The sequence below is a fragment of the Heloderma suspectum genome, chromosome 2 (assembly GCF_057233095.1).
Source record: "Heloderma suspectum isolate Gila_16-S chromosome 2, 16-S_ref, whole genome shotgun sequence".
Lineage (NCBI taxonomy): Eukaryota > Metazoa > Chordata > Lepidosauria > Squamata > Helodermatidae > Heloderma > Heloderma suspectum.
This window is the reverse complement of record NC_139459.1, coordinates 28592501-28608535: the sequence shown is the minus strand read 5'-3', so window position 1 is coordinate 28608535 and position 16035 is coordinate 28592501. Positions and strand designations below refer to the sequence as shown.

The following is a 16035-nucleotide window of genomic DNA, read 5'->3' as shown; positions in this document are numbered from 1 at the left end:
TCAAGATGCCTGGGATAATAATATTTTCAGGGATAGCTAACAAGCAGCATGAGATTAAAGAGGTAAATTGTATGACCTGATGTAATTGTAATGTCATAGGAGATGATGAGGTTCAACCCTCTGGTCAGTTGCACCACTGGAAGGTTGCAAGCCATCCTGAGTACACATCTTTGAACTTTCGGGCAGCAAAAAGCCTTGAGCCAGCACTTTGTTGTTTACTGAGATACCCTGTTAACAGAATTCCCTCTGTTAACTTTGAAGACTTCAGGATTTCTCCCTGTTTCTGGAAATGATGATTGAATAGGAACTGAAAAACTGCTGCAGTTTCAAACCAACTTACTTGATAGGAAGCCCCATTGAAATCAATGGGAGTTACCTTTGAGTACACATGTATAGAATTATGCTGATACTGGGTTAAATCCAATGTTTTCAAGTGGATTTTCAAATGCAACAGGAGTTTTCTTTCTCCTCCTCACTGCTGCAGCCCCCCACACATACCCCAAATATGCTCTGGAGGGTGCCTCAGCCCTATTAAGCAGATTTGGGGTGCACAGGAGCTGCAGGTAGGAGGGGGTACAACCCAGTGAAATATTTTTTTCTTTCTTTTAAAGAGCTTAAGGGCAAAATAGAAAAACGGCTGGCTGGGGAATGCTGGGAGTTGTAGAACTTTTTTCTGTCTAAACATGCATAGGATTGCGTCATACAGTAGTCAAACAGATCATAGAATCAAAACCACATTCAACAAAGGCCTTTCAGATAGAACTGCTAACAATTTTCCTGCCAGAAGGACTTCATACACACACACACACACACACACACACACACCAACTTTTATTTTCTGCAAACTAATGATTTTGCTGACCTTATCTGTTGTGATGGAGGTGGAAAGCTGCAAAAGGAGGGCTTTTCAACCAATTCTAACAAAAATGCCAGGTGAAATGAAGTTATCTTAAAGGTCAGTTTAGAAAATGTGAGACAAGCTTCCATCGGGTTTGCTCTTGTCATTTCCACAAACATTTGATCTACAGCTAAACACAAAACTTAACACCATACAAATACTCACCAGTATCGATCAGCAACAAGATGTCAGGAAGTTAGAAAAAGCAAAGAGAGAGATGACATTTCGGACTTCTAAATAATTTATTTGACTGTTTTTGTTTTTTTGCTATGGAAGAATTTGTGGGAGGGGACTTACAGGTGAGAAAGTGATCTGTGGCAGAGGAACAAAGAGGCACAAGATCCCCAGGACCTAATCCAAACTTTACCAAACCCATTCACAGGCACTGAATGGAGGCTTCCACTTAGAGCTCCATACAGGGGAGGGAAGGAGGGAGGGAGGGAGAGAGAGAAGAGTTAATCTTCATGCCAATCCTTCATGCTAGTGTGGCCTATTTTACAGAGGACAGTCCTCTATTTGAACGGTTGTCTGAGGGCAGTCCTTTATTGGAAAGCATCCTCTATCTGAAAGGCTATAGTCAAGTTTAAAGGCAGAGAATCATAAGAAAGGAAAGCAGGGGCTCTGAAGTTGCACATCAGCAGTTAGCATCAGGGCAGCAAACTGAGAAGGCAGGCACACAGATCGCCTGATCATACTTTCCCCCACTACAGTGAGATGCATGGTATTTCTATTTAAATTATAGCAACTATTGCTAAATTTGAAATTACAAGGCGGAAGAGATCTTCCAGGACTGCACTACACCAATAAGTAGGGATGGCGTGGGCACCTGATTCTCTCCGGGAATCTGGTAGACACACACCCCATCCACGCCGCCAAGCCATGCTCATCAAGCCCCTGCCCCCGTTCGCCCCTACCTGCGCTTGCCAACCTGCCCACACTCACCCAGGTGGCGGCATCAAGCTCCGCGATTGCCGTTTGGGGGGGGGGGGAATGGCCATCGCGAAAAGCGCATATTTGCATATATGCACAATGGGGCTGTTAACAGCCCGTGTAGGCAAGATTAGAGGCATTTGTTTGCCTGTAATCTTGCATACATGGGCTATTCACCGCCCCATGTGTATGCGAAAGTGTGCATTTTGCAAGCACGCATATTCATGTATATGCAAAATGTGACCATAATTAGCCCCTATATGCAAGATTACATGCAAGCAAACACCTGTAATCTTGCCTACATGGGCTATTAACAGCACCATTGTGCATATATGCAAATATGCGCATTTTTACAATTGCCATTTTATTTTTTTTTAAATGGGAATCGCAGAGCTTGACAAAGCCGCCTGGGTGAGTGCAGGTGGCTCAGCGAGCGGCGGGGACCTCGAGCAGGGTCTGGGTGTATGCGACTGGAGGCAGTGGCTGGACGGGCGCCTGGAGAACTGGGACGAGGATGTGTCCGCCCATCCCTACCAATAAGATAATTTTATACAGTGTTTATAAACAGAGCACTTGATGGTACACATCAAATTATAAAGGGAGTGAATATTTCCAATGCCTGTTTACCATTTATAACAATCCTATCAATGTCATAGTTTTGGCCACCTAATGTGAAGAGAAAACTCCCTGGAAAAGACCCTGATGCTGGGAAAGATTGAAGGCAAAAGGAGAAGGGGACGGCAGAGGATGAGATGGCTAGATAGCATCACCGATGCAATGAATATGAAACTGAACACACTCCGGGAGAGAGCAGAGTGGAGGACAGGAAGGCCTGGCATGCTATGGTCCATGGGGTCACAAAGAGTCGGACACGACTTAATGACTGAACAACAACAACAACAATCAATGTCATAACAACCATACCAGTCATAATCATATGTGACAAATAAATAACAATTGATGGTACACAACAAAATATAAGGGAAATGAATATCTGCATTTATAAACAATCATATCAATGTCGTAACAGCCATATCAGTCATAATCATAATCATATCAATCCTATCGGTCTACATATTCCCGTTTCGATTACACAAAGTCTTCATCAGGAACCCCTACAGACAACTCTTAAGGTACATAACACACTCTAATAACAAACACTAATAACAGATATCGTTGAAAGATTTTTTCACTTCCTAAATAAAGGAATAAAGGATTAGCTTCCTAATCTTATGATTCTAATCTGGAGCTACCACTATGACAAACCATTTCTTGATGACTTCTACTTCTGGGCTGTAGCAGTTTGTTTATTTATTAAACTTCTACCCTGCCTTTCAAAGTTAGCATCCAAGGCAGTTTACAACAATCAAAGTATACAACAGAAATAGTAAAAAAATTGCAAACATGACAAAAAGTACAGCACAAATAAAGACGTTTCAATAAGATAAAACACAGCAGTAGATTAGTCTAATCAAAAGCCACCCAAAAGGCAGCAGAGCAAAAAATACTCTCAAAAAATACAAAGGACAATCTAAATAAAATATTAGCTTGTCAGCAGAAGGTCAGCAAGGAGAAGGCTAGACAGGCTTTCCTAGGTAGAGAATTCCAGAGTCTGTTTGAAGCCACTGAGAAGATCCTCTCTCAAATCCCCAGCACATGAAACTAAGGAATAGTTGGAACAGAGAGAATGGGTTTTCCTGGAAATCGTAAGAGGCTGTACTGGCTCATATGAGAGAAAATGATTATTTGGATACCCTGGTATGCCCTGGTCTTAATATCTGAACTGGTGCTTAGTCCATATAGGACTGGAGGTGGGAGAATCCAAATGAAAAGCACAAAGAGATGAAAAGGAAATCTAGCTGTACAAATGCAGGCTCTAGACAAATACAGCAGTCTCTCCTATAGCTATGCTTACACTAGGGATAGATGAACCCGGCCGTTTCATTTTCTCCTACATTAAGATTTTTAAAATCTTGTATGAAGAAATCTGTATGTTTGGTAAATTCTTATAAAAAGTGAATTAAAATGAAATTCTCATCCATCCATACCAGCCAAATTCAATACGTATTCCCAGCAGGGACAAAACAATGTTGTATTGTTAGCTGTTATATTCCACAATTCCATAGAACGACAATATAAAACATGCAATAAGAGAGACAGTTAAATAAGAGAGACATCCAACAGTTAAAACCCAATCATAAAAATACTGGCTGCCCCACAAAATAAAAGCCCACTAGAAAAGGAAGGTCTTCAACAACCAGCGCACACACACACACACACACACACACAACCAGCAAGGGAGAGGAGAGCCAACCATGTTGTGTGGGGCAAGGAGTCCTACAATCTTGATGCAAATGCCACATCATGAGTCCGGCTTGCTTGGCCTCGTGGTGGGCCGTTGTGGGCAGGTGGGGAGAGGTGACATCCCTGGCCGCGATTGGCGGCCTGGGGTGGTGCCACTGGGGGGGGGGGGTGGAGAGCCTTCTTAAGGCTTTCCGCACCACTCCTTCATGCCTTTCCAAAATGTGGCTGCAAAGCGGGTGCTTCGCACTTTGCAGCTGAAGAACCTTGACAGCAGCGGTGGCAGCAGCCACTTCTGTAGAGGCGATCTCGCTTCCCCGTGCGCAGTAGCAGCTGCATTAGGCGGGTGGCAGCGGCGGCGGTCTCTTTTGCCCCGATTTGCTCGGCGGCTGCCCGGCCAGGGTTTTTGTTGCCGTGGTATTGGTCATGGTGGTGGAGGGCGGCAACGTTTGGCCTCCCTGGGCATTGGACAGCCCAGATCGTGCCCATTCGGTTGATCCCGGGCCTCGCGGCACAGCCAGCCCTAGCATCCGGCCCAGGCTTTTCTCTGAGGCCGCGGGGCACCGGGATCTGTGGCGCAGGGGCTGTTCTGGGCTTCTGGGCCTGAGCTACAGTTGGAGGAGCCCTGGGGGAGGGTGAACTAGGGGATTTTCATCTCGGGCGGGATTCCCTGCAGGGGCCCAGGGTACGGGGGCCCATTGCCTTGCTCACCGAGCAGTCTTGTGTCCTGGGGCCCTGGACTGGGGAGACCAATTAGCCGCCCCACCCACAAAAAACAAAAACAAACAAACAAATTCCGTTCTCTTGGGGTTGTTTTTAATTCCCCTAACACTTAATGCCTCCCAGGGGACACTCCTTGGCTTCCCAGGCACCAACTCCAGTGCCCTGAATGCCCAGCCAAGATGCCTCCGAAAAAAGGTCAGGGGAGCAGGAGGGGAAAGGGCAAAGCCCCTCGCCCTCCAGCTAAATGGCCTCAATGGTGACATGAGTCTTCATCAGAGGGAGAGGAGGACCCCAAGTTGGCGCTGGTTCTGGCGCGTGTGGAAGCCATGGAAATGGACAAAGGGATGCCACCTATACCTAAGCCAACCACATCGGGTGGGTCTCTGCCTAAAAGGTAGGGGTGTACAAACCCCACTCACCTTCATCCGCTGGGAGGACCACGAGGAGGGGGAGGCGATCCAGTCCTCTCCCCAGAATCCTCCCCGGCCAGCTCTGCTCTGCAGCAAGTCCGTGGAGCCGCCGGCCAGAGCTGGCCGCTGCCGGACTTCCGGCTGCAGCTGGTCTATGGACGCAAATGGTGTCCGGAGTAGCAGACGCCATTTGCGTGCCTCCCTTTGGCCGTGATACGGCAAAACGGAAGGGCGCAAATGGCATCTGCTACGCCGGGCACCATTTTGCATCCGCACAGGGGCAGCGGACGGACATGGCGGTGCCAGGTAGGATCCAGCTGGGTCAGACTTCGCAGGGTGGTGGGGTGGGGTGGTCCATTCCGCCACGGACTCCGCGGGGGTCAGATTCTAAGAATCCGACCTCATTGGAGTCCGTGGCGGAATTCTCCGCCATCCCTACTAAAAGGACTAGAGGACAGACCCAGCGCACATTGTTGTTTTCTCTTTCCGAGCATTTGGAGGCTATTGAGGCGTCTTCCAGCTCTGCTTCCATGCCATCTTCCACACCGGCTCCCCCTGAAGCTGAAGGGCCAACATCGGCTGCATCACAGCCATCCGGATCAGCGGCTGCCTCGTTGTCTGCCTCTTCCGGGGACCTTGCCCCATCTTTTAACAGTTGCAGGTGAGGCAAATTCCCCTCACACTTTTCAGTGGTCGGGGTGGGGCTCGTTAGGGCTGTGGGGATGGCTCCCATGGACGTCAACCCCAAGATGGCCGTTTGCTCCGTTTGTGAGAGGTCATGCTGACCCAAACACAGTGGGGAGTGGGAATTTTCCCCAAGTAGTTATTCAGCCCCCACCTGTCCCTATTACGCCAGCTAGCGGGTCAGCTACAGCGCATTCCAGCTATGACACTCTTGCAGCCACAAGCGTTCTGGATATTGCTTCCTACCCCCAGACACGTACTGGAGGGGAAGCCACCCCCTTTTGGGGGTCTTCTGAAGGGTTTCCTGTTGCTCAGCCCGAGGCTGATGCACGTCAGCCTTCTCTGGCTATCACTGCATGTGCATCGGTCTGGCAGGGCCCGGCAGGCCCTGCCGAGGCAGCCCAGTGTCAATCCTCCTTGATACATGCAGATCCATATGCCAATGTGGGCAAGGATGCTATATCCAGCGGTAGTACATCTACACCACTGGGGTTTCACCTTTTGCCTGACACTAGGGACAAGATTTTGCACAGCGAATTCACCGATGTTTTCACCTTATTATTTCGTGACCCGGACCTAGGGGTGCACGAAAGTCACTTACCTGGTCTCGCAGCTTTTCGCGGTGGGGGGGAGGCGCTTCGCTGCTCTCCCCCCGAAGTTCAGGCCGGGGGGGGAGGCTTCCCGCCTCGCCTGGCCGAAATTCAGGCCAGGGAGGAGGCGCCTCGCCCGGCTGCGAAATTAAAAGTTAAAAAAAAAAAAACGCCCCCGTGATAGGCTACGTGACGATTAACGTAGCCTATCACGGCTAGATCTGCAAAGTCAGCCGTGATAGGCTACGTAAATCGTCACGTAGCCTATCACGGGTGACTTTAAAAAAAAAAAAGTGCGTACGCAAATGGCGGCCCCCATAGGGAGCCGCCATTCGCGTTCCTTATTTGGTCGCTGTAGTCTACGTAAATCTTTACGTAGACTACAGCGACCAAATAAGGAACGTGAATGGCGGCTCCCTATGGGGGCTGCCATTAGCCGTACGCGTTTGTTTTTTTTTAAAGTCACCCGTGATAGGCTACGTGACGATTTACGTAGCCTATCACGGCTGACTTTGCAAATCTAGCCGTGATAGGCTACGTTAATCGTCACGTAGCCTATCACGGGGGCGCTGCTTTTTTTTTACTTTTATTGGAATGGCGGCGGCGGCAGCTGGTCGAAAGATCGGCAGCCACCCCCGCCCCTGATGAAGACCCGATGAACCGCCACCGGGACCCGCCGCCAGGAGGGACATTCAGGAAAGGTAAGTCCCGTCCCGGGGGGGGTGCGGGGGCGGGGGTGTGTGGAGAATTTCTCCCCGAAACTTCTTCAGGGGGCCGAACACATTGGCGCTCGGCCCCCCGAAGTTTCGGGGAGAAATTCTCCGCCAACCCTACCCGGACCCTAAAGATAAGGAGAAATTGGGTGATAAGGACCAAGAAAAAAGCAGGCATAAGAAAGTCGCCTGCACCTGGGCCAATTGGCTGCCAGGTTTTCTGATTCACATGGGGGTATTACAACAAAACTTTCCAGGGCAGGGGTGAGTACTAACCAAATATTTGGATATGATATATAGAGCATACTCCGAATATGAGGGCAGGGCCTGGCTGGCCTACAACCAGGCATTTCATATGACGGCCGCAGTAGAACCCTCCCTTCACTGGGATGTCAAGGAACAGGACCTGTGGCTTCAGTTCATGACTCCGGCTAGGCCAGGATTTGGTGATAGATCAGACAGCAGTCATATTCTGGCCAAACAGCAACTCACTTTGACCATTCGGTTGAATGTGGGGCAGGTGGTTCAACACCGCTTGCTTTGCTGGGAGTACAGCTCCAGAGGCTCCTGTTCCCGAAACCTGAGCCACTTACGCCATGAATGTTCCATCTGTGGCAGACAGCATCCATGCACCACATGTCCCAGATTCAAGGGTTGGCGGGGTCACTCATGCGAGGGTCAAGGAGGGAGCAGGAAATCTGGGGGAGGGCAACAGCCTCCTCCCAAAGGGACCTAGCCCAGTCAAGATCAAGCCCCTCCGGCAGCTCCTGGGGAGATATCCGGGGAGGGAAGAGGTGATTTACCTAGACCAAGGCTTTACCCATGGTTTTAGAATCCCTTTTCAGGGCGAGCGTAAAGTGCAATTTTCTAAGAATCAGAACTCTGTTCTCTGTATGATCCAGCGGGTAAAAGCCAAAATTGATAAGGAAGGGGGGGCCTCAGGGTAGGGATGGGCAGATTCCCTACCTGTCATTCCGGCCGGGAATCCACCCTTGGGGGGAGGTGATCCATCCCTCCCCCCAGAATCCTAGCTGGCCAGCTCTGCTCCACGGCAATTCCATGGAGCCGGCTCTGGAGCACCAGTGATACGGCTGCCATTGCCGTATCACAGGCTGAAGCTGACTGTCTCCAGATGCAAATGGCATCCGCTACGCCTATGCCATTTGCGGACATAAAGGTCTTAGATTAAGCTAAATGCAGCCGTAAATGGCTGCATTTAGCTTAAACTAAGGGCTTTACAGCCACAAATGGCGTGTGCTACGCCATTTGCGTCTGTGGTTTTTCACATGATAGGCTGGCACTCCGGAGCCGGCAGTGGGAAGGATCTGGCTGGCGAGGACTTCGCATAAATACATACGTAGCCTATCATGGCTAAAGACACGAATGCAAATGGCGGTGGCTACGCCATTTGCGTCCCTGCCCTGAGCCGTGATAGGCTACATAGATACTTATGTAGCCTATCACGGCTTGCCAGGGACCCAAATGGCGGCCGGCGTAGCAGCCGCCATTTGCGGCCACAGCCCGGCAGTGGCTGGAGCCGCTGGAGCCGCCACCGCCAGAGCCGCTGCTGCCGCCGAAGCTGGGGGTAACCATGATATGGTCTGTTGGCCGGTGGTAACCATCATATGGTCATGCTTGCTCCCCAGACTTTTCTGGAGGAATGTGGAAAACCAGCAGGCCATAGAAAGGGCTCGACAGAAGGTTAACAGGGAAATAGCTCTGAGGCTATCCCAGCAGGGAGATGGGGTCATCTCTCATCCAGAGATTTTATGGACCTGGGGGGAGCTCTGTAGGTATGACGGGGTACACCTCTCCAACTTGGGGAATGATATATTCCTGTGGGATCTGCAAAAGGGCCTGTGGGAAGTAATTCAGCGCAGGTGGGGGGAGTCTGACTAAGCAATAGGCTTGTCACTCCCTGTGGAGGTTAGGATGGGCATTCAGGATGAGAACAGCGATGATGTGCATTCAGAGGCACGGTTATTGTGGCAGGTGATGCCTGAGGCCTCCCACTCTGGGTTTCATGGCCCATCAGGGGGATAAGGGTTACCTGGGAGGCCAACTCACCTCACCTACCCGGTGTTGTGCGGCCCAGGCGGGGGTGACAGGGGAAGGCCTACCTCCCCCCAAAGGGGTAGCCCTGTGGGGTGGTGAGATGACATGCCACCACACAGGGTCTGAATGCTTTCGCCCATTTCAGGTGCAGCTTGGGGCTGCCCCAGTTTAGTTGCCCATCCTTTTTTCCCCTTAGCCGGTTTTATCAATAAATGTGGCCCGATTTGAACCCAAGTAACTGAGTCAGCCTCTTTATTTCCCCATCTCCGCTTGCAACTGCTCTCCTTTGTCCTACCCAGCCATGCTTCCACAACAGGCAGAATGCAAAGAAGGGCCTCTCCATCAGATCTCAGGGAGGACGCAGGATGGTATGGCATGAGTCAGTCCCTAAAGCATCCTGGACCCAAGACATTTAGAGCTTTAAAGGTAAGCACCAACACTTTGAATTGTGCCTGGAAACAAACTGGTAACCAGTGCAGCTGTTGCGAGAGCAGTGCAACATGATCCCATGGGCAAGCACCCACCAACATCATTGCAACTGCATCCTGGACCAACTAGAACTTCCCGTGTGTCTTTAAAGGTAGCCCTATGAAGAGTGCATTGCAATAATCCAGCGTAGATATAACTAAGGCATGTGAACATAAGAATTGCCTTGCTATGAACATAAGTACTGGCTTGCTATGAACATAAGGACTGGCTTGCTATGAACAGAAGGACTGGCTTGCTATGAACAGAAGGACTGGCTTGCTATGAACAGAAGGACTGCCTTGCTAGATAAGACTAAGATCCATTTATTACAGTATTCTGAGTCCAACAAGAGGTACCCAAATGCCCTGCTGACCGCCTTCGCCTGCTGATTGTCCCCAGCAAAATCCCCCCAGTAATCCCCAATACTGGTGCCCTACATGCAGGTTTCATTTGAAAATCGTGACTGTTGAGAGACCCATCACCCATGAATTTGTTCTAACCCTAAAGCAGCCTTCCCTAGTGTGGGTCATAAGAACATAAGAAAAGCCAAGCTGGATCAGACCAAGGGTCCATCTAGCCCAGCATTCTGTTCACACACTGGCCAACCAGCTGTTGACCAGGAACCGACAAGCAGGACATGAGTGCAACAGATCTTGAAGTAGCAGCCAAGACAAAAGCAAACAGCTTTGCCACTCTGGTCTGCTCGGAAGGCTTTTCAAACTGAGGATCCTTCTACTGACTCCAAAGCAGCCTTGAAAAAAGATTCCCGGTGGTGGAGTGGGCCCAGGGCTTGCAGTGTCAGCACTTTTCGATCAGCAGGGATGCTTTCATGATCTGCCACCTACCTCACCACTTTGGACTCTGAGCTAAGCTGCAACCCTCAGAGTAGCTGGGGGGCAGGGAATTAATTTTCCCAGCAACAATATATTTTTTCCCAGTTGCAATGCAAAGTATTTTGGGATGGCTTGGTCTTGAATGGGCAAATAAACTCAATAGTTTAACAGAAGACCTGCTCCCGGTGGAGATGAAAACTTCTAGAATTAGCTTACTGATATGGATCAACACCTCAGTTTTTGGACACTCCTTAGAGGCATGGCTATAGGGACCATTGTGATGAGGCCAGGGCCTGCATTTCAAAATTTACCACTACAATACTGATGATTTCCCTGACATCAGAGACAGACCAAAGCTTAGAAGGCAGCATTTTCCAACTAACAACTCAATCTTAGACATGTCTACGCAGAAGAATTAAGTCCCAGTTAGTTCAGTTGGATTTACTTCAAAGTATGTGGGTATTAGGGATGTCTACGGAATCCGCCACAGACTCAAATGAGGCCAAATTCCATTGAATTTGGCCCCCCGGAGTCCATGGTGGAACGGATGTACTCACCTCCGCCTCCCGGACCCACGCGGACCGAATCCTCCCTCCCGGCAGCTCCGTTCGGGAAGTGATCCAGTGATGCCATTTGTGTCCCTGTATTTTCTCATGATAGGCTACGCATTTGAATTTGCAATGCATAGATAGTTGCGTAGCCTATCGCGTTAAAAACGCAGGGACGCAAATGGCCCAGCAGCGGTACGGATGGCAATGGTGGCCGTACTGCTGGTGGAACAGAGCCGGCCAGCAGCTCTGCAGAATCAACACAGAGTGGAGCCAGCCAGTAAGGACTCTGGGGGGGAGGAATGGATTGCCTCCCCCCTGGCGGACCCCCCCCCCCGCAGATGCAAGGTAAGGGACTCGTACATCCCTAGTGGGTATAGGATTGTAGCCTTAAGCATGAACAAAGCACCAAACCTAGACATTATGCTATGAAGAAATACAGAAAACATTCTGCACCGGTTTATTAAACTTTCTCCTTCCTCCATACATTTTAGATTCTGAAATTAAAGCAAGACAGAGCAACTTTACTATGCTTCAAAATGCATTTCTGAAAAAGAAGATGGAGGCATTCTTTCTCAGATCTGAGGGGGAAAAAATGGGTGGATTTATGGGAAACCAACTGCATCCACAAGGGCTTAAAGGGCTTAAAGCAAGGCAGCGACACTGTAAAACAAAGAGACTAACAGACGGATATTAGGAATCAGGAGTAGATGGCAGACAGACACCAGACTTGGTCTACTGAAATAAGTTAATACTCCATGAGATAACATAGCAGACAACCTACTAAAACATCAGGGATATTTCCAAAATATTTTTTCCACCAGAGCTAAAGGTCTGTGTAGACATTCTTTCTCATGTGTTTACAATTGCATGAGAGGGGAGAATGAGGCCACATTCTGAAGAGGGAAGGTTCTATGTCATGAAGGGTTCTTAAGTGTGCAGACAGCCTCCACATGCAGAGCAAGCTCCCTACTTCAGATGTTCTCCCTCCAAAATGAGAAGGGCAGTGGGGATGGGAAATGAGCATGTGACAGAGGGATCCAGGCTAGCAACCGTGGCCCCCTTCTCCCCCACCCCTCATGCAACTGGGCGCATGTGAGGGGAAATGCCTGGATAGAGCTTATTGGGACTTCAAGCTAGAAAAGGCTTCTAACTATTACTGTGTAAGATTTTGGAACAGCTTTCCTAGAACCGTCAGTCTGATACAGTGGCTACAGCGTTAGGTTCAGCCCAGTGCAGATGAGGGTTGTAGCAAATCAGTCGAGCCTGATTTTCCTCAGATTCTGATTTTTCCAGTGCTAAGTTGATTCTGTCCTGACTCCACATCAGACCGCAATTTATTTTTATCATCTGCATGAAAACATGTATGTATTCTTGTGCACCCTTTTTCAAATGTGCAGATTTTTCAATCTATTTTTCTATCAAATAAAGCATTGTTGAGTGCATTTTTTGAAATACATGTATTGTTTATATTTCCAAATATACATTAAAAATATATGCACTATTTGTGCACACTGTTTCAAATGTACATATTTTTGTATGTTTTTGTTTTTTTGCAAATTGCATCACAAACTTTGGAAATGTATGGATTTCAACGGCAAACTTGTTCCTGTTTGCACTTAGGTTCAAAACGTACACATTTCAAATGTGAACTAATGAATTTCTCACCCATCCGTAGTGCAAACATACAAGAAAACCAGTTTTAGGAAACTGAAAATTGTCAGGGAATCACATGCACTCTATGTTAGGTATTATGTTATGTGTTTTGCACTACCACTGCGAACCCAGGTTAAAATGAACCGTGAATGTTCCAAAATTCAGTTTGAGAATCCAGTTTTGGGGGGGGTTGCATTAGATGAAAATCCACGTCGAGCTATGAAGCTTGAGAGCCCCCTGGCAAAATACAATCTCTGAAGCCCAATCTACCTCAAATAGTATATGTGGGTTGTTGTTCAGTCGTTCAGTCGTGACCGACTCTTCGTGACCCCATGTACCATAGCATGCCAGGCTGTCCTGCGTTCTCTCCCGGAGCATGCTGAAGTCCATATTCATTGCATCAGTGATGCTATCTAGCCATCTCATCCTCTGCCGTCCCCTTCTCCTTTTGCCTTCAGTCTTTCCCAGCATCAGGGTCTTTTCCAGAGAGTTTTCTCTTCGCATTAGGTGGCCAAAATATTTCAGCTTCAGCGTCAGGATCTGTCCTTCCAATGAGCACTCAGGGTTGATTTCCTTTAGTATGGACTGGTTTGACGTCCTTGCAGTCCAGGGAACTCGTAAGAGTCTTCTCCAGCACCACAGTTCGAAAGCATCAGTTCTTCGGCGCTCAGCCTTCCTTATAGTCCAGCTCTTACAGCCATACATTACTACTGGGAAAATCATAGCTTTGATTAGACGGACCTTTGTCGGCAAGGTGATGTCTCTGCTTCTTACTATGCTGTCTAGGTGTGCCATAGCTTTCCTCCCAAGGAGCAAGCGTCTTTTAATTTCATGGCTACAGTCACTGTCTGCGGTGATCTTGGAGCCCAAGAAAATAAAATCTGTCCCTGCTTCCCTTTCTTCCCTTTCCATATGCCAGGAAGTGATGGGGCCAGATGCCATGATCTTCGTTTTTTTAATGTTGAGTTTCAAACCAGCTTTTGCACTCTCCTCTTTCATCCTCAACAAGAGGCTCTTGAGATCCTCTTCGCTTTCTGCCATTAGGGTGGTATCATCTGCATATCTGAGGTTGTTGATAATTCTCCTGGCAATCTTAATTCCGACCTGTGATTCATCCAACCCGGCGTTTCTCATTATGTACTCTGCATATAAGTTAAATAAGCAGGACGACAATATGCAGCCTTGTCGTACTCCTTTCCCAACTTGGAACCAATCGGTTGTTCCATGTCTGGTTCTTACTTTTGCTTCTTGACCCTCGTACAGGTTTCTCAGGAGACAGGTAAGGTGGTCTGGTACCCCCATCTATTTCAGAATTTGCCACAAAGTGTGTTGGGATACATGTACAAAGACTACCTTATTAAGTATGTATGAGAAATTTGTTGCAGTTTGTTTTTGACCAAAATTTGGCCAATTTGCATGTCCCAGAACCAAACGCAGACCTGAAGACAATCTGCAGTTGAAGTCTGTACATTTCCAAGCTTGCGATGCATTTCACACAACACAATGCATTTGAAAAATGTGTACTTTTGAAAAATGTGTACTTTTGAAAAATGTGCACAAACACACTTTAATCAGTGGGAGAAAAATGTGCACATTTCCAAAATGTGCACACATACATTTGAAAAAAAAATGCATGAAAATGTGCATGAATTTTCAAGCAAAAAAAAAGTTAACAATCTGATACGGACATGAGTTGAACTTGAAATGAGCTTCAAGGCAGAAATCAAGAACCTCAACAAGCTCACATGTTGCTGATTCCCTATAACTTATTTGCTAAATCTGCTTTTGTTTCTCCACTGTGTTCCACTGAAGTCAGAATTCTTTTAACCATATCACACACACACTGAGATGACAAAATATTAGTCTTTCATTCCTTTCTCTGAGGGAACAAGGGCTTAAATCCTAACCTCTGTTATGTAAATGGAATGGAACTTCATTGAAACAATGGGACTTCTTTGCTTCCCTCTGCAGTCCCCCATGCCCCCCAGAAAATCCGCTACTGTGGGTTGGGGACCTTCTGGTCCAGAACTGCATGGTGTGCGGGGGGGGGGCTGCTGCGGCAGAAAGGGTGAATCACTGAAAATTGGAGAGCATCCCCCCTCCCCCCATGTGAGTCGAAGTGCCTTCTGCTCACACGACCTTTGTATCAAAGCCAGCAATTGCCAAAGCTGGTGTCTGGCGATGAGATGCTGGGTGCGGCAGGCCTAAAAGGACCAAGAAAAACTTATGTGAAGGTTCAGGAAATTGGTTTTCCTTCACATCATATTTGGGTCTGGCAAGGAAATTTTTCCCTACCCCACAGCACCACAGTGTTTAAATAAAGGTTTTCTCAGATCCATTTTATTGTGTCATAAGCTTCCCAACACTCCAGATTTATAAGGTAGTCACTGGCCGCTGCATGGCTCCTGGCAACACGATGAGTGTAATCTGATAAACATTATGGTGAAATTTCCAAAACTCGGCATAAGGCAGTAGCCACTTGGCGAGAGTCATGTATATAGCAGTCTGATCCTAACCTCAGGGAAAGCAGTAGTAATACTGACTCTGATTCTGCTATGAGCAGAAATGGCTTCCATATATCTAACAATAAAAGCTCACTATGTTTTTTCTCATGGTGAGCTAAGTTAAAGTGGAAAACACAGATGAGAACAAGATGGCAAGGTGAAATGGAAAAAAATGTTAAGAAATCCACAATGGAAAAAAAAAAAGTGACATCTCAGTCTCTTTCCTGAACTATGTTCTACCGCAGCTCAGCTTCAATGAATTAGAAAAAAACAGAAGTCTCCCAGACACTGCCATTACAAAGGAAGGTGATGGCAGCCAGACAGCCGTGAAACACTGACTTTAAAAGACGATCAAACAATTCCATTCTTGGTGTAGCTAGACAATGTGGAACATGAAAATGGGCAGGGCAGCATATGCTTTAACTTTTCACGTGGCTGCCAAGCCCTTTAATTATATTGCTATAATTTGAAAAGTTTTTAATATAAGTCTTCAAATGTCATAAGGCTAGGTGAGAGCAATCCAAGCTCCATTTTAAATGCACAAAGTGTATAGGCTTAATTTGTTGTATAGAACCTGAGTGCCTAACAAATGAAACCACATCAGACCTACAAAACAGAATATCTACTCAACTATCTAAATTCCATGGCTTGAAATTGCTTCTGCTTAATCTGTTACACCAGTTAAATTAACTGCATTCACTCCATCCTTTTTTTAGTTAATG

The 16035-nt window shown here is 47.6% G+C and overlaps 2 protein-coding genes across 2 annotated transcripts in view; one reads left to right on the top strand and one right to left on the bottom strand.

The window, feature by feature from the left end:
- The window catches only part of EGFLAM (EGF like, fibronectin type III and laminin G domains), a 183632-nt gene that overhangs the window by 143226 nt on the left and 24371 nt on the right, over window positions 1-16035 (bottom strand). The window lies entirely within an intron of this gene.
- Window positions 1-16035, top strand: part of LOC146352035 (uncharacterized) — a 75107-nt gene that overhangs the window by 47344 nt on the left and 11728 nt on the right. Inside the window, exons 4-5 of the mRNA XM_084833098.1 lie at window positions 5754-5923; window positions 9604-9730. Of these exons, the coding sequence (XP_084689224.1) occupies window positions 5793-5923; window positions 9604-9730 (258 nt within the window). The 5' untranslated portion in view covers window positions 5754-5792. The remainder of the gene's footprint in view (window positions 1-5753; window positions 5924-9603; window positions 9731-16035) is intronic.